The following is an 18,092-nucleotide window of genomic DNA, read 5'->3' as shown; positions in this document are numbered from 1 at the left end:
TTTAATTTTTATTTTTTAAAAACATTTATTTATTTGAGAGAGGGAGAGACAGCACGCAGGGGAGGGGCAGAGGGAGAGAGAGAATCCTTAGCAGACTCCTCGCAGAGCACAAGGCCCATCTCATGACCCTGAGATCACGACCTAAGCCGACACTGTCAGACACTCGACTGAACCACCCAGGCGCCACGCTATTCAATCTTTAACACTATGAGCTCAATGTAAAGCTTCTATACACTCCACAGAATGCTAGGTACTTTCACACCTAATCCTCACAATTTCATTGTTTATTTTACCAGAGGCTCAGAGAAATTAACTTGCTCAGGAATATACATTCTGTCCTTTTTTAGGGCCCTCTTGAGTTTGGGTTAAAGAATTCTCCATGTGCTGCCCCACCACAACGCTCACTACACAGTTTGTCCCCATTAGACTGGAAGCTGTGGGTGCCAGGAACAAAATTTTGTTCACTGTTATCTCTATCTAGCAAGTAAGCACATAGAGGATGTTAAAAAAAAAACAAACCCAAAACCCAAAATACTGTTTTCCTTATAACACAGTGTTCACTGTCCATCTTCTGCTCCTAGAATGTGAGGTGCACGGGAAGACCTACTGTGCTTTGCTCATGGTTGGATCCTCAAAGCCTAGAACAGTGCTTGGGACATAGTAAGAGTCCAATAAATACTTGCTGGTAAATAAATGACAGCTGTGTGGACAAGCCAATTCTCCTTTTTGTGACATCGGTGCATTTTTTCTCTGATGCTGATTCCAGTAAGATAATGTTTAAGACTGCAACACTATGATGTGGGTAAGTGCTGAATGCTCTGGCTTTCTGAGTTAAACATTCACTTGTGGCAAAATGATGATCAGAGCGGGAACCGCAGGAATGCTGTCCCCAAGAGCACGGTCTCCAGGAAGGCGGCACTGCAGGCTGGCGCAGGTGGCCCATGGACTCAGGCTCCACAGCTCTGGTCCAGCACCAGCAAAATCATGACTTGAGACCACTGTGCTCTTGAGTTCCATGTCTCATCCACCACCCTTTCACCAGATGCAACTCTTGAAGAAGCAGGAAAAAATAACCTGCTTGTAATAAACATCAGCTTCATTTTCTCAGGAGTCATGTTTCTTGCCAGCACCCTTCTAGATCAACTGTACTATTTTTCCCCTCTGTAAACCAGTATTATGTGCTACATTAAATATTTTTAGTGTAAAAGCTACCATCACATTAAGAAAATTTAGAATATGGAAAAAATATAGAAAAAGTCACCTCTAATTTTACCAGTCACAAAATGATTAGCCTATTTGTGTATATTCTTTCCCCTGCCGTGCATGTGTATATGTGCATTATCCGTGTGTGTGTGTGTGTGTGTGGGTGTGTGTGTGTGTATGGACATGTATCATGGTAGTTTGTGGGGTTTATTTAATGAAGATTTTATTTATTTGTGAGAGAGAGACAGCGAGAGCACAAGCAGAAGGAGAAGCAGGCTCCCTGCTCTTGATCCCATCTTGATCCCAGGACGCTGGAATGTGGGACTTGATCCCAGGACGCTGGAATCATGACCTGAGCTGAAGGCAGATGCTTAACCAACTGAGCCACCAGGCATCCCTTGTGTTTTGCCTTTTTGTTTAACATCGAGCCATGTTTATACCACAAGGACATCCTAATCATCCATTTAAATAGTTACTGATACACACTTTAGGATTTTTCAGACACTGACAAATTTCAAAGACAGACATTTTTCTTATGTAAGTTCCAAATCTGGAATTCTTAAGATGTGAACTCTTGGCATTGGATACACATCATGAAATCGCTGTCAATATATTAAATACCAATTTACTCGGCCACCAAGTGAGAATTTATAATTTAAATCATGTTATCAATGGAAAAATTAAAACCTCATCAAGTCTTCAATTTGCATTTAAGAACCTTGCTGGGACAGACAACTTTAACCATGACTGGTTAGTAGTTGTATTTCTTCTTTTCGAATCATCACAAATATTGAGAGGAAATGTTTATCTGCTGCTAAGTGGGCCTCTCTTCCTTGGAGACAGTGTACTGTTAGAACATCAGGAGCAAGGGTTTTGGGACTCACATCCCTCTTGCTCAAAGAGCTGGACAGGTATGCACCAACCTCATAAATTGTTCATTTCATTCTTTCATTTACCAAAGAAAGACCATTACATTTATAAGAATAAAAGGAGGATCTGATCAAAAGGGGAATTTGATAATTCAACTAATACTCTTTATTTATTTTTTTATTTTTAAAGTAGGCTCTACACCCAACATGGGGCTTGAACTCACAACCCTGAGATGCAGAGCTGCAAGCTCTATTGACTGAACTAGTCAGGCACCCCAAGTTTAGCTAATATTATCTTTAAAAGTCACTTCCAAACTATCCTAAGTAATGATTCATCTTGGGAATTAGAAGACCAATTTTTCCCCCAAGTATTAATTTTGATTTTTTTTTTTTATAGTAAGGTATTTACGCTTATGAAGCCCTTATTTAACGTAAGCTGTCACATATCAACTAACCTTCCTGATAACCCTGGGGGGGGGTGGTACTAATTATTATTAACACCTTACAGAAGAAAAAAACCCTGATGCTTATGGAGGCTAAGTAACTTGGCTGAGGTCACACAGCCTCAATTTGAACCCAGTGGCCTATACTGTTAAGCAAGGAGCAGGCTGCAATCCCACTGCTAGCTATGCCCGTCTCCCCTAGGCAGGTCAGGGTAAAAGTTAGCAAAACGAAGTAAATCAATGCTGTTCAGCTCAAGGAAAAGATAATCTACACACACACATGGTACTTTTCCCAATCACTGTCATTTGAATTATTTTGTCCCTATGGCCCAGACTGAATGGGGGGCGGGGGAAGGGGAGACTGAATCTAAAATACTACAGCTAGAACACATTCCAGAAGCAATGTACTTGAAACCCTCTAAATGCTTCCAAACTCTGAAGTAATAACTTGGCTTAATTGCTCACATCTGGGCAAGCCAAGCAAGCTTGGGCTGTCGCTTCCTGTCAAGAACTGAAAGAATTTTCATATTGACACAAGTCTGTCATTAACCTCTTTCTTCATGTCTTCTAGGCAAATGCTGACCTGATTATTAAGACAAGCCATGTTGCAAAGGTGGAAATTTACTGTTCACCTTTCCTCATCCTTCTGAGCAAAACAGGGAGAGGGGGGTGCACCCCTGATGATTAGGTTATACTGGGAACCATTTGCTAGGTAAAACCCAGACATTTAGGTTTTTCATACAAACCGATAACCAACTTATCATTCTGAAATTCAATACAGTCAACCTGGCTCGTACAAAAATATTAAATGGCTTTTAACAAATTCTTTTCCTTTTTAAAATACAGGATTAACAGTGACATATGTATCTATGGTACAAACATAAACTAAATCCAGACAACCCAAGAGTTCAGAAGATTAGTCATCAGTGTGATTAAACCAGGGATAAAACACCTCTGAATTTTCCATAATTTGTTTTTACCATCGTGCTTTCCTATTTTGTAGAAATTATTCCTTCATCATGACTAGTTAAATTCTCAACAGACTGGACTGTAGCACGCTAATACAGTCTTGTCACCATGATCACCTGCAATTGCTAACCTATCAGTTTCTTAAGTAATTCTCCAGCTTCGGCTTGGGAGCTTGTTTCAGAGTATGCTCTTACACAGTGCCAAGCCTTTTTAGGCCCTACAACTACCTAAGAGCTGTATATGTTCTCTCTGTGATTTATGGAAGGTGTGGGACAGAGAACAGACAGGTGCTCTTTGCATACATTTATGTTTCCAAAGCAGCCACTGAAACTGTGCGAATTCAAAGAAAACAGTCCTCACATGGAGTAAAGGACAACAGACTGGATCGGAAAAGCCCAGCTGCTTCCCAGCACTGAACACAACCTACAACACAGAGAGGATTCGCTGACTGGTAACAAGGAATAGATGGCACAGAGTAGGCCTATATTAGGTTAGAGTGTTAGCTGTTACCAAAACTAATCTTGAATAAATACTTTAATCCTGCCTCTTCAGGGTTAAAAAAGTCAGGGGTGGACTGGGCACTTATAAGGTTTAATTCCAGCTCTGAGCCAGTTTTTAACCCTTCACTAACAAGATCCAGCTGTTGATCAAAGACTAAGCAGGGTCTTAGGTATGGACATAGCTCAACACCTGGGATGGGAATGATGCGGTTCAGGACAGGGCTGCCCCAAAATGTGCCACTTTGGCATGTGGAGTATTTGAGCTGAAGGCAGTCAATGCCTAACAGACTCAAGAAGAGCTTTTTACCTCCCCTGTAACTGCCTAAAAGAATTTAGATAGGGAGCCTGTACCAGGAAGAGAGGTATTACCAATTTTTTTTTTTTTTTTAACGCAAGACTTCTCCGCATGGCATGGTTTACCACACATTTGCTCTTCCCATCTTGTAAATTGTCTTTATTCCTTTAGAAGCCGCAGACTTCTACCCACCCCTCCTTAGCTTTGGATGGCTTGTAAGTCTCAGTTGCCTGATTGTTTCTGACCCTCTCACGTCTATGTGAAGTTCCCGTATGTATGAAATTAAATTTTTCTCCTATCTTATCTGTCTTATGTCAATTATTAGGCCATCCAAAGAACCTGGAAAGAAGGGAAAAGTTTTCCTCCCTTTCAGGAGAAAATGATAATCCTGTACTACTCCTCCTCCACCCCACCCCTTCCCATTTCCTTTCTTATATTACCCCATGGCCAGTGATCCTCATTTTTATGGAAGGGAAAAGAGGCACACAGAGGTTATGGACTCAGGTCTATGGAAAACAGCAGAGTCCCAACTGGAGCCAAGCCTGCCAACAATCACAGCAGGCTTCTCCCCTAAAATTCCTTCTCCATCTGCCATGACACTCAGGCATAGAAAGGGAATTTTCATTGTGTCCTTAAGGTTAACTGCTTTGGATGCTTTCAGAGAGGTGATTTCAAAATCCCTCTCTTCCCTGCCTTAAAGAAAAGGAGGAAAGAAGAAAACTAAAAATAAGCCATATACACAGCTCCCACAGCACATAAGCTGAATGATTTAATATTAGCAAAGACCAAACTGGATCTTGATAATGAAAATGAAGACACAGTAATATTTTCTCAAGAAAATAAACATTTGGAGGGAGAAACATTTCTTAAAAAAAAGAAAAAAAAAGTTTATTTGGAAAAGCCAGCCTCTTACACAAAATGTTTTGTACCTATACTTTCACTGTGTCAATTACAATGATATTTTTTAATGTACTAAATATAATGTATTGAGTGTCTATCATTATCTTCTTGTGCATTTTAGAAGACATTAGATTAAAAAATATTTACAGATTTCATTCTGGTCCATCCTCCCTATCCTTACACTAAACTAATTTTTCTACTTTTCAAGTAAGTAAAAAGGGTCATAATATCTTTAGTTTTGTGTGTAGTAGTAAGAATGTGTCCAATAATTATAAGCAAAACATAATTTTTTCAGGCCTTCTAAGAAAAAGAAAAGGAGCAACTTCCCTCCCAATCTTATTCTTATTGATTTGCCTGGGGCCAAACCACTGGCTTTCTTTAATTAGCAAACATAAAAAAAAAAAAAAAAACACAAAGACTGAATAACACACAGCTCTAAGCTAGACACAGATATAAATGGAACCACTATGAATCAATGGGGGAAAATTCCAGGAAAATCAACAACAAAAAAATTCGAAGTCTCACAGTTTAACTCAGGTTTTGGTAAAACTGAAGCTGAATTCAGCTGCGGTGTGAAATACCTGTGTTTAATTAGATCTGTTGTATTTACGGAGGAGGCACAAATATATAGTTTTGCATATTTTAAAATTAACTTTTATAGTGAAAAGTACTAAGTAATTTCAAAGGGGCAATGGTCTATAACCACTCAAAATGTGTCTTTGAAAAGGGAAGACAGTAATTTAATGAAATAAATTCTCAAGCACTAATAATATTAGCATCCCAAGAAAAGATTCCGGAGGGGTGCTGATGAGTACAATGTGTCTAGAACAGCCAAGATGTTTCCATAGTTTTATGCCTTAAATTTCCTAACTTTTTAGCTAGCAGGCACTATGCCAGGCAACTACTGATGCAAGGAAAATATTTTAGTCAGGATTTTATAAAATCCCAACTTCCAATCAATATTTCTATTCATAAATCTTCCAGTGATGATGTCTGACAGTATAATACAAATAACAATGAAGCAAGATTAATTTTAAGTTTTAGATTTGTCTGAAACAAGTTAGTTGTTATATTTTTCCTTATAACATAACACTTAAAATAGATGAATTCAGCAGAATGGTTTAAAAAGTTAAGGCTCCCTAAAGATTTCTAAAGACTAAAACTTAAGGCACATATTATAATCTTCTGGACACTGTTAAAAGCTAGGATTTAAAAAAACAAACAAACAAACAAACAAAAAAACCCCACACTACTTCCTTCTCTCATTCTTCGCCAACCACTCCCTCCAAAAAGGTATGGCATTTTTAATTCAGGCTATTGGTAAGGAGTGAAACAAAAATTCCATCAATGAACACCTGGTACGATTCCCACACACATGTCCACTATTGGCATTGAGCACCACTGCTGGATTACAGGCCAGTAGATATTTTCAGGTATCTTGGGTCACAGCTGCTTCACTGACCCTTGGGACCCACAGGATTAGACTGGACTCTCCTCCTCTTTGGGACTTCCTTCTGTGTCTTTCTGCTCTGAAGATTCTGCTGCATATTCTTTGGGCTTCTCAGCAGCATCGATACTGGTCTCCTCCTCTTTACTTTCCTTTTTCTGCTTCTCTGCTTTCTGCTCTTTGGCCACAAGGTGATAATTGATGCCCATGCCAATGAAGAGATAGATGCCTGCTATAATTAGGATCACACCACATGCCCAGTAGGTGTATTTGTAGTCTCCGTAGATGTCATTCAGACGACCTGAAGATATCCGAAACAAAGTTATGCGGACAAAAGTCAACAAGTATACCATTCCCAAATAGAGCTTAAGGGTCCACTCAGAAAGATGTCAACCAATCCTCAAAAAGCCCACAAGTGACACATTGGTCTAAAAAGGAACTGTTAACAATGATCTCATCTTTTATGATGTCACACTTGATTTTAGAAGGCCTTGCATATCCTGTTACTTTTAGCAACTTGAAAGTAATGCAATCTTGGCCAATTGGAATGGGGAAAGACCTAGCCATCACCTAGAATCAATGGAAAAATCTGTTGCTCAAAAGAGGTGTAGGAGTCTTGCCCCAGGCCCCAGAGCTAATTGCAGTGTCCCGGCCAATGCTCTTTCGCTGACATCAGCATTCCCGAAAAGCGGCCCGTGGACACAACTGTCCTATGCTACAAAATTAAGTAACAGCAACACCTTTCTACCATTCTAAGGGCTTAGTCCTCAGGTCAGGCAGCGTCTGTCATCACGCTCGCTGTATAATCTACAGACTGAAGTTCAGAAACCTTAGGTGACTCGTCCAAGGTCACAGAGCTAGTAAGTGAAATGGCCTGGCTTTAAACCCAGAAGTCTGACTCTGAAGCCTGACCTGTAACCTCCCGAGTGTTTCCAAAGTCAGACTTAGGAAATGGCATTATCACGTGCTTCTCCTGTGAAGAGTCACCATGGGCATTAGCATATTAAAGGTTTTGCAAGGTCCTCTAGTAGAGAAATCTATCAAACTTGGTGTTCCCAAAACTTTTTTGGCCATGGAATCCTTGTGATAGTAGAATTGGTTAGCATCTCATCAAATTGGTATGTTAAGGAATAAGTTCTGGAAAACCCTACTCTATACCTAAGAGAAGGACTGGATATAACCCTTTCAAACACGATTCCATGTGCTTTTCTAACTCAGGGCACCGGCCATCCAGCAATGCTTACTGAACCCACACATGCACCAGGCACTGGGCTGCTGGCCCTGAGAGCAGAGAAGAAAACCTCCACAGTTCAGTGGACAAGAGAAATGTTAATCAAATAATTACACAAACCTTGACAAAGAGCGTTTGCAAGCAGAAGATAGGGGGTGGGAGCAGCAAGCAGGGTCAGGAATGCTTCTCTCAAAGCATAACCAAAGCAGAGACCTAGAGGGGGTGGGAGTTATCCAGGAGGGGATGGGAGAAGGATGTGGCCAGGGAACAGCAAGTGCAAAGGCAGGTGGGAGGAAGCTGGGGTGTGAGAGGGGAAGGAGGAAGGGCGGGGTTGCTGGAGCAGAGAGAACAAAAGGTGAGTGACAGGAAATGAGGCTGGAGAGATGGGGGGGGGGACACGGATGCCTTGTAGGCCCCATTAGGGAATCTGATCTCCACCCTAAGAACAATGGGAAGCAACTGGAAAGATCTAATCAGCTGGCCTATCTGTGCATTTGCACGGATACATTTTGCCTGCAGAACAGAAAACAGATTGAAGGCTGGATTGGAGTGGGTATGGGCCAACCAGCCAGGACGCTAGGGGGTGGAGTAGCCCAGATGGGAGAAGGAGCTGTGAATAGGGTGGTGTTATGATGGAAAAGTGGGCGGATTAGAAAGAGATTTAGGAGCTTCCTTAGAGGACTTGGACTCTCATTGGATGTTGGGAAGAGTGAGGGTGGGGAGTTCAGAAAAGTCAGTAGTGGATCTTCTATGAATCCTTCCTTATTCATAAGGCATAACCTCAAAAGCATGAGTCATATCCAGAGGAAGTCTAAATGATTATGCATTTTGCATGAATTATCATTTTAAACTGTCAACAGTTTCGTATTCTTAGAGAATCAATCAAGTTTTATGGTCACTTACTAGCTGAGTGATCTTGGGCAAGTTATTCCACTTTTAGAAGCCTCTGTTTCTGCACCGATAAAGTAGGGCCATTCGTAGTCTTACCTCATAGACTTGTGAGATAGGAAAGGGTATTTGAAATGATTAAGACAGTCCCTGGTACACTGTGAATCCTCACCTGATCAATATTGTTGTTATTTAAATGTTACTCCTAAGATAAATTCCACAATTAAAATGAAATTACCAAAGTATTTTAAAGGTGGAGTATATGTTACATATTTTTCTATGATAAACATGTTCATTTTATAATCAGAAAAAGGTTATTTTAATAGATATTTAAATTTGCAATTGTTTTTGACTTCCCTTTCAGCTTGACGGTTCAATGTAATTCAATTCTGTAAGAATCTGAGCAAATTATGCTCTGCCAAGCATTGTGCCAGCACTGAGGCTACAGAAATGAGAAACACTTTCTGTCACCGAGCAGCTTACTGATCTTGGCTTTCCATCACCTTCTCCATCTTCTATGCCTGTTTCATGTTAACACAACCCAAGAGGTAGTAAGGGATACTATACCTAAGAGTGGTGGCCCCAGGAGGACAGGACAGCATTCCACAATGGTCACCAATCCCACGGCGCTGGAGAACCTCTGGGGTCCTACGAGGTCCATCAGTGTTTCAAACAACACCGAGCTGAGCCACCCAAATGCAAATCCAAAGAATCCCGCATAGACACAAAACCCAATGTAGGTGGAGGATAAAGGTGCTAGCAGATGACACACTCCATTCGCAACAACAGAAGCCGCAAAAAAATACTGAACTCGAGGTCTTATCCACTTGGTGTTGGCTACGAGTCCCATAGAAGGCCTGGCTACCATGTCAACAAAAGCCAGAATGGAAAGAAGGAAGGCAGACTTCTCACTAGAGTAATGTTGACTCTTGCCATAATTACTAAGAAAAACCAGAGGGGTAAACAGTCCAAAAAACATGAGCACATTTCCAGACAGGTATAGCAAAAAGCCTCTGTGTGTGAACAGAGATAAGTCCAGGAATTTATTAATTGTTTGGAAGACTGATTGTTTCTCTTCTTTGCGGTTTCCTCCAATAAGATCTGTATTTGCATCACTTGCTCCCTTTTTCTCGTCAGATTTTCCAGGTTCCTGAAGGGCTTCTTTAGACCTATCTTTCCCCGCACTTGTTGGTGGGGGCCCTATTGGTCGCATCAGCGCTCCAGCTACACAGCAGTTTAGTAGGAGGCCCCCAAGAATTAGGAAGCTTCCTCTCCAGCCAAAGATACCAAAGAAAGCCTGATTGAGGGGGGCCAGAGTAGAGAGGAACACAGGGCTGCCTGCCATGGCCAGTCCATTTGCCAACGGTCGCCTCTTATAGAAATACTTGCCAATCATGGTCAGAGCTGGATTCAAGTTGAAGGCAAGCCCAAGACCTGGGAAGGAGGGGGAAAAGAATCACAAAAATGTCAGAAACATATTTGGAATTACTTACCAAAGAAATTAAAATGAGAAGTATAAATAATACAAAGGAGAGAAAAGTCCTCACCACTACAGGACATACTGTATAGTGGTTTGAAGTGTGGGATCTAAAACTAGATTATATGGGTTCAAACCTCAGCATCGCTATTTACTGGCTGGTAACATCAGACACATGAGTGTTTCCTGATGTGTAAAAGAGGCACACAGCACTAATTTGAGTAAAACACTTAGAAGAGTGCCTGGCATGTACTAAGTACTCAATAAATGTTATTTTTATTATTGTTGCTTATATTATTTGAAGGTGAATAACTTTTTGTCTAGTCCTACAGAATTACCTGAGGAGTCACTGTAACAATAGAAGATCATTAAGCAGATAGACTAGAGACAAAGGTTTTACAACTGAAAATGCAATACAAAATTATTCCTTCTACAGCAGCACCAAAAAGTTAAAAAATGTGCAATTTATAATCACTACAATTGTGTAACTTTCCTAAAGGGTCAGAGAATTAAAAAAACCATATATACGGGGCGCCTGGGTGGCTCAGTCGTTAAGTGTCTGCCTTTGGCTCAGGGCGTGATCCCGGCGTTCTGGGATCGAGCCCCACATCAGGCTCCTCCGCTGGGAACCTGCATCTTCCTCTCCCACTCTCCCTGCTTGTGTTCCCTCTCTCGCTGCCTGTCTCTCTCTCTGTCAAATAAATAAATAAAATCTTAAAAAAAAAAAAAAAGACTGTTTAAAACAACAACAACAAAACCACATATACACATGCACAGTTTTTGGATAATAAAACACAGCATTATCAAGATGTCCGTACTCCCCAAATGAATGCATTAATTTAATGTGATTCCAATGAAACGTGATTCCAATGAAACGTGATTCCAATGAAATGTCAGTGCATTTTATTCTGGAATAGGTAAAATGACTCTAAAGCATACTTAGAAGAATGCATGGGAGTCAACCAGGAAATTTTTGGTGGTACAGGAGGAATGGGACAAACATTACTAGATACTTAAATGGACTTCCAAAACTACAATCATTACAACAGTGTGGCTTTGACTCAGGTATAGGTAAACACTTATCAGTGAAAGTGGACAGAAAGTCCATGAACATACCTGATCATATATACATGATTTAATGTAAAATGATTTGTGATATATATATGTGATTTAATGTAAAAGTGAAATTTTAAATTACTGTAGAATTATTCAATAAACAGTGCTAGTAAAAGTAAATATTCAGATAACTTTTAGATGCTCTCCCTGGCCCCTACTTGCTCCAGCTCCCTACCATTTACATTTAAGCTATTCACAAAGGCTTAAACCAATACACCAGAGCAGATCACTCCCCTATTTGAGGCTTCCCATCCATAACCTTTACCTTGGCCCTTACCTCCCTCTCTCATCTCATACGAGATCACTCTCACCTGTGCCAATAAACACATCGCTGACCTGGGGCTTAGGTTCCCCTAAATTTTCACAAAGCTTGTTCCCTGTTGCTACTCAAATCTCTTGGTTAAGGTCATCTCTTCAGAGCGACCTACCTTTGTAGACTACCCAGTTCTTCCCTGTCAGATTATTTTGTTTTGAGGCTTTGTATAGCATTATCTCTACCTGATACTGTTCCTATTTATTCACACATTTCTGAGTAGTACTGTGTGCTCCCATTAAAGAGTATGATTTAGCCCTAGTTGTTGCTCTATTCCCAACAAATCTACGACACTGCTTGACACAAACGTGGTTGTTACTCAATAAATATTTGAGGAAATAAAAGAGCAAATGAACAAACCGACTAACCATGCGGGAACAAAGAGAGTTTCATATTTCTTTCTTCTCATTTTATGTAAAATGTTTTCTTCCATTCAGAAATTTTAAATGTAAAAAAAAGGGGGGGGGACATAAGTTTAAAAGTACGCAAATGTAACAGATTGAAAGACATTCCATGCTCATGGAATGGAGGAACAAATATTGTTAAAATATCCATACTACTCAAAGCAATTTTTGGATCAAAGATTGGAGCCAGTCTTCATCCAACCAAAGATGGTTCAAAGCAGATTAAATGCAATCCCTATCAAACTACCAACAGCATTTTTCACAGAACTAGAACAAATAACCCTAAAATTTGTATGGAACTACAAAAAAACCCCAAATAGCCAAAGCAATTGAAAAAGAAGAACAAAGCTGGCGGTATCACAATTCCAGATTTCAAGTATATTACAAACTGTAGTAACCAAAACAGTATGGTACAAGAACAAAAACAGACACACAGATCAATGGGACAGAATAGAAAGCCCAGAAATAAACCCACGGTTGTTGGTCAATTAATCTTTGACAAAGGAGGCAAGAATATGCAATGGGAAGAAGACAGTATCTTTAACAAATGGTGGTAGGAAAACTAAACAGCTACATGCAAAAGAATGACACTGGACCACTTTCTTACACCATAACACAATCATAAACTCAAAATGGATTAAGGACCTAAATGAGAGACCCAAAACCATAAAAATCCTAGAAGAGAGCAGAGGCAGTAATTTCTCTGACATCAGCTGTAACATCTTTCTAGATATGTCTCCTGAGGCAAGGGAAACGAAAGTGAAAAAAAAACCCAAAACCTCCAGCACACTGAAGGAAACAATCAACAAAACAAAAAGACAACCTACTGAATGGGAACAGACATTTGCAAATAACATATCTGATAAAGGGCTAGTAGCCAAAATATATAAAGAACTTATAACACACACACACACACACACACACACACACACACACACACACACACACCAAATAATCCAACTAAAAGATGGGCAGAAGACATTAGACATTTCCCCAAAGAAGACATACAGATGGCCAAAAGACACATGAAAAGATGCTCAACATCACTCATCACCAGGGAAATGCAAATTAAAACTACAATGAGATATCACTTCACACCTGTCAGAATGGCTAAAATCAAAAGCTCAAGAAACAACAAATGTTGGGGAGGATGTGGAGATTAAAAGAACTCTTGTGCACTGTTGGTGGGCCAATATGGAGGTTCCTCAAAAAATTAAAAATAGAATTACGATATGATCCAGTAATTCCACTACTGGATATTTATCCAAAGAAGATGAAAACTCCAATTCGAAGGGATATATGCATCCTGATGTTTACTGCAGCATTATTTAAAACAGCCAAATTATGGAAGCAACCCAAGTGTCCGTTGACTGGTGAATGGATAAAGAAGATGTGATGTGTACATATACAAAGGAGTATTATTTTTGTTAAGGATTTACTTATTTATTTGAGAGAGAGTGTGCGTGCATGCAAGCAGGGAAGGGACAGAGGGAGAGGAAAAAAATCTCAAAAAGACTCCCCACTGAAAACAGAGCCTGAGACAGGGCTTAATCCCAGGACCCTGAGATCATGACCCAAGCTGAAACCAAGAGTCAGATGCTGAATCACTCAATGGACTGAGCCACCCAGGCACCCCGTACAATGGAATATTACTCAGGCATAAAAAGAATGAAATCCTGCCATTTGCAACAACATGGATGGATCTAGAGAGTATAATGTTATGTTAAATAAGCCATCGAAGAATACAAATAGCATATGATTTCATTTATGTGTGGAATTTAAGAAACAAAACAAATGAACCAAAGGGCAGGGGGGAGACAAACCAAAACCAAAAACCAAAACCCAAAAAAACCCCAAAAAAACCCCACAAACCCAGACTCTTAACTATAGAGAACACTATAGAGACTCTAACTATAGGGGAGAGGGGGGATGTGTAAAATAGGTGAAGGAGATGAAGACTACACTTATCTTGATGAGCACCGAGTAATATACAGAATTGCTGGATCACTAGATTGTACACCTGAAACTAATATGACACTGTGCTAACTACACTGGAATTAAAACACAATTTTTAAGAAGTAGGCAAATATATTCATGATCTTGGAGTGTAGAACAACTTTGTAATAATGATATACAAAACAAAAATCATGAAGTATTGAGAGTTTTGAATACCTGAAATTGTAGATGAAGAGGGAAAAAAGTAGAGAAAAGACTAAATTAAAAATTTTTCTTTCAAACAAAACTCAACAGAAAAAAATTAATTGGGAACAGATATTTGGGGGGGATGGGAAGTTACTGTTTAATGGGGACAGGGTTTCAGTTCTGTAAGATGAAACAGTTCTGAAAATGGATGGTGGAAATGGCTGCATAAGAATGTGAATACACTTAATACCACTGAACTGAATAATCAGAAGATGGTTAGGAACGTAAATTTTATGCTATATGTATTTTTCCATAATTAAATGTAAAAAAAATTGGAAAAATAACTGTCTTATTTTATTTTTTAAGATTTTATTTATTTGGAGAGAGAGGGAGTGTGAGAGAGAGAGCGCACATGAGCAGGTGGGAGGGACGGGGGAGAGGGAGAAGCAGACTCCCCACTGAGCAGGGAGCCCTACACGGGGCTCAATCCCAGGACTCTAGGATCATGACCTGAGCCGAAGACAGAGACGCTTAACCAACTGAGCCACCCAGGCACCCTGAAATAACTGTCTTATGCAAAGGGATTATAATTTAACATGTAAAGTTATTACACATTATTTTTAAATAGGTACACAAAAGCAGTCCATAAGCATTATGTACAAAGACAATAAACAAAAACCCCAAATACATAGCCACAAACATATTAAAAACATTTACTTTCCTAATAATCCAAGAGATTTAAATAAAAACCAGGAAATACTGTTCACCTGTTAAATGATTCACCTGGCAATGATTAAAAAGGATAATATCCCATTGTTGTGAAGGCTGTATGCCCTCTCACATTATGGTAAGCATGATCCTTTTGGCAATTTAGCTCATATGTATTTTTAAAAAACACAGCAGCTCCACTTTTACGAAGTTATCCTAAGAAAATATTCATGTTCACAAAGGACTACCAACACAATACTGTTTACTAATAGTAAGAAAATGTAAAAAATCAAAAACAAAAGCCTAAATATTGAACAATTAACTAAGGGACTGGTCAAATAAAATTATGGTATGTATTGGGGCGCATGGCTGGATCAGTCGGTAGAGCATAGGACTCTTAATCTCAAAGTCATGAGTTCAAGTCCCGCATTTGTCGTAGAGCTTACTAAAAAAACCTATTGTACATATCTATTCAATGGAATAACAGAGATTAAAAATCTTATCAGAATATTTAATGACATGGAAAGATGTTCCTGGTATCTTGTTAAGTGAAAAACTGGTTACGAAACATAATCTGATAATTTTTTGTATTAAAAAAGGTTTTATGTTTGTGCACTAGAAAAAGTATGGAAAGATATACATCGAAATGTTAACAGTCATATTCTCTGGATTGTGAAGTTATGAGTTATCTTTAATATACTCATCAGCAGTTCATTATTTTAATTTGGTTATCAAAAAAGGAGGGAGGAATTATTAAGTGGGTCTTCTATCCCTCATAAATGTATTTGGACATTCTGCCAGGTAATTCCTGCTTTAATATTTAATACTCTCTCCTGCTCCAGTAGTAGCTTAGTCCCTCTGAGAGGAAAAGGTAAAGAGAAAGAGTAATAACCAATGATCACCCTTGTAAGAAGCTGCCAAACACATTTTATCTACCACCACTGACTATTCTTAGGACAAGGGATCAATCACCTCTTTCATTATTCATTCATTCAATAATGAACACCTACTGTATAACAGGAATTTCTTTAGAAGTTTGCTTTTCTAGTACCCTTTAATATATTTGTAGCTCTTCAAAATGATAATCAAGTAATTTCTATAAGGCAGGAATTTCACTCGAAAGATCTGAAAGATGAATGTTAAATGAATACCAAATAGCCAGTAATAATGCTTGAAAATGAAATCAACAGTAACTCACCTCCAATGACTCCAATACACACATAAAGTTCATGAACAGTATTACAGAAAGAAGCTGCGATCAAGCCACAGCCTGACAAGCAGCCACCAACAATCATGACTGGACGACTGCCGTATTTATTCACCAGGACACTGCTGACGGGACCTAGGAGAGAACGAGAAATTTAGTAGCACAGAGGAAAGGAACCAACTCCCTCATTATCTACATAAGGCATTGACATTAAAGGACAAGTCCTTTAAAATAAACAGATAAAAACAAAGACAATGTTAAGAATATTGCTTTCTACATTTATTTCATAGTCAAAGGTATATTAGAAAATAAAGATGCTAAAAAACATTGTTTAGCTTCTTTATCTATAAATATTGGATGAAATTTTACTGAAATATAAGACTCTGATTCTCTCCTTAATCATCCTCTTATAAGGCAGAACTGGCTGAAAACACCTTGGTAATGGATGTTCATAGGCTCGTTGAAGTATCTAGGATACGATGAACATATTTAGTAAGTTTGCTCTGTTTTCATTTTTCGACAGGCAGTCTGATATGATGATATTAAAGCATTACCTACACATTATCATAAATGTAGTTTATGTCATATTTTTAAAAAAGAAAAAACCTCTGAAAAATACGTAATTATTTTTTCCAAGTTTAAGAACCTTTGCAATTAGGAAATCTAAATTGAAAACAAAAAAACTGTTCTCAGTTATACCTAAATGTCTCAGGAACTGAATTGAGTATTTCTTTTAGAGCCAACCTGGTTCATGCCTAAATTACTGTTTCATGGTAGAAATACTGTGAAAAAAAAGCTTGCAGGAGATTAAGTCAAATAATGGTCAAAATATCTTGGATCTAACAACCCAATAAGATAGGAAATAGAGTGTTATTTAAGATTATCAGATTAAATTTCCTCTGATAAACAGATGCATACCAAAATATTAGTTTTTCTTCAATGTGAGACAAGGAACCAAGTAAAATGTGAAATATTAGGATCAGGAAGAAAAAGATTTGATGCATTTAATGTATCAGTTTTCAAATATTAATATCAAATGGGCTCTCCTTACTTGCTACAAATAGGTATAATCTGTAATTCTCCTTTCCAAATTTTTAAGTGTTAATTATAATAAAGTCTTATTCAAACCAAACAATGTTTTAAAAGCTGTAACACGGGGTGCCTGGGTAGCTCAGTGAGTTGAGCCTCCAGCTCTTGGTTTCGGCTGGGGTCATGATCTGGGGTGGTGAAACTGAGCCCTGCGTAGGGCTCCACGCTCAGCAGGGAGTCAGTCAGCTTGCAGATTCTCTCCCTCACTTGTGCTGGCTTGCTCTCTCAAATAAATCTTCAATAAAAATAAGAGCTATAACACAACTCTTAAGTAGACTAACAATATTTTCTGATCACACTGAATGACATTCATTACATTTTATTTCTTTATAAAAGAGTATACCTGTGTCTGTACTTCATGGACATGGGCTTGTGGGAATGGCAACTTTGTTTACGTGACACCATATCCTGCCTGCCTGGTTAAGGCAGATGACGCAACAGAGAAGATCACTGCAATGCATCCGTAGGGAAGGGCACACAAGGAATTGAACTGAAGTTTGAACTTTGCAAAGTCACAAAACTACCAAGAGCCAAGTTTCAAATCCAGCCCATTTTCTCCCTATTACATGTACTCCGTATTTTTGGAACTAAGCTATAAAGCAGAAGACATAAAAATTATGTTTTTCTTCTATTAGCACAGTAAATTCTGACCTTATTCTGTTCATTCTATAAATAGTTCCTTAGAAGACAGTAAGTCTATTTTTTAAAACAAATATAGAATGTACATATTCAGAATATATTATTGGTTATATGTTGACATATGCTATTTCCATAAACACTATGGAAAATTCTGCAGTTACTTATATTCTAGTACTATACTCAAAGTTGCAATATGATGCAATTAAAAGGTCAGCTCTGACCCTAGGAAACCCAAATTCAAATTATGGTGTA

General features: G+C 38.8%; 1 protein-coding gene across 46 annotated transcripts in view; it reads right to left on the bottom strand.

Moving 5' to 3' along the window:
• Nucleotides 1–5,141: 5,141 nt before the first annotated feature.
• Nucleotides 5,142–18,092, bottom strand: part of LOC113244413 (monocarboxylate transporter 1) — a 55,598-nt gene continuing 42,647 nt past the window's right edge. For all 46 annotated transcript variants that reach the window (XM_048220676.2, XM_048220673.2, XM_057310367.1 and 43 more), the window contains 3 exons: nucleotides 16,104–16,247; nucleotides 9,313–10,179; nucleotides 5,142–6,927 (listed from right to left, as the gene is read on the bottom strand). In XM_048220676.2, the coding sequence (XP_048076633.1) occupies nucleotides 6,659–6,927; nucleotides 9,313–10,179; nucleotides 16,104–16,247 (1,280 nt within the window). In that variant the 3' untranslated portion in view covers nucleotides 5,142–6,658. The remainder of the gene's footprint in view (nucleotides 6,928–9,312; nucleotides 10,180–16,103; nucleotides 16,248–18,092) is intronic.

This window comes from Ursus arctos, unplaced genomic scaffold (genome assembly GCF_023065955.2).
Source record: "Ursus arctos isolate Adak ecotype North America unplaced genomic scaffold, UrsArc2.0 scaffold_12, whole genome shotgun sequence".
Lineage (NCBI taxonomy): Eukaryota > Metazoa > Chordata > Mammalia > Carnivora > Ursidae > Ursus > Ursus arctos.
This window is presented reverse-complemented; position numbering and strand designations above follow the sequence as displayed.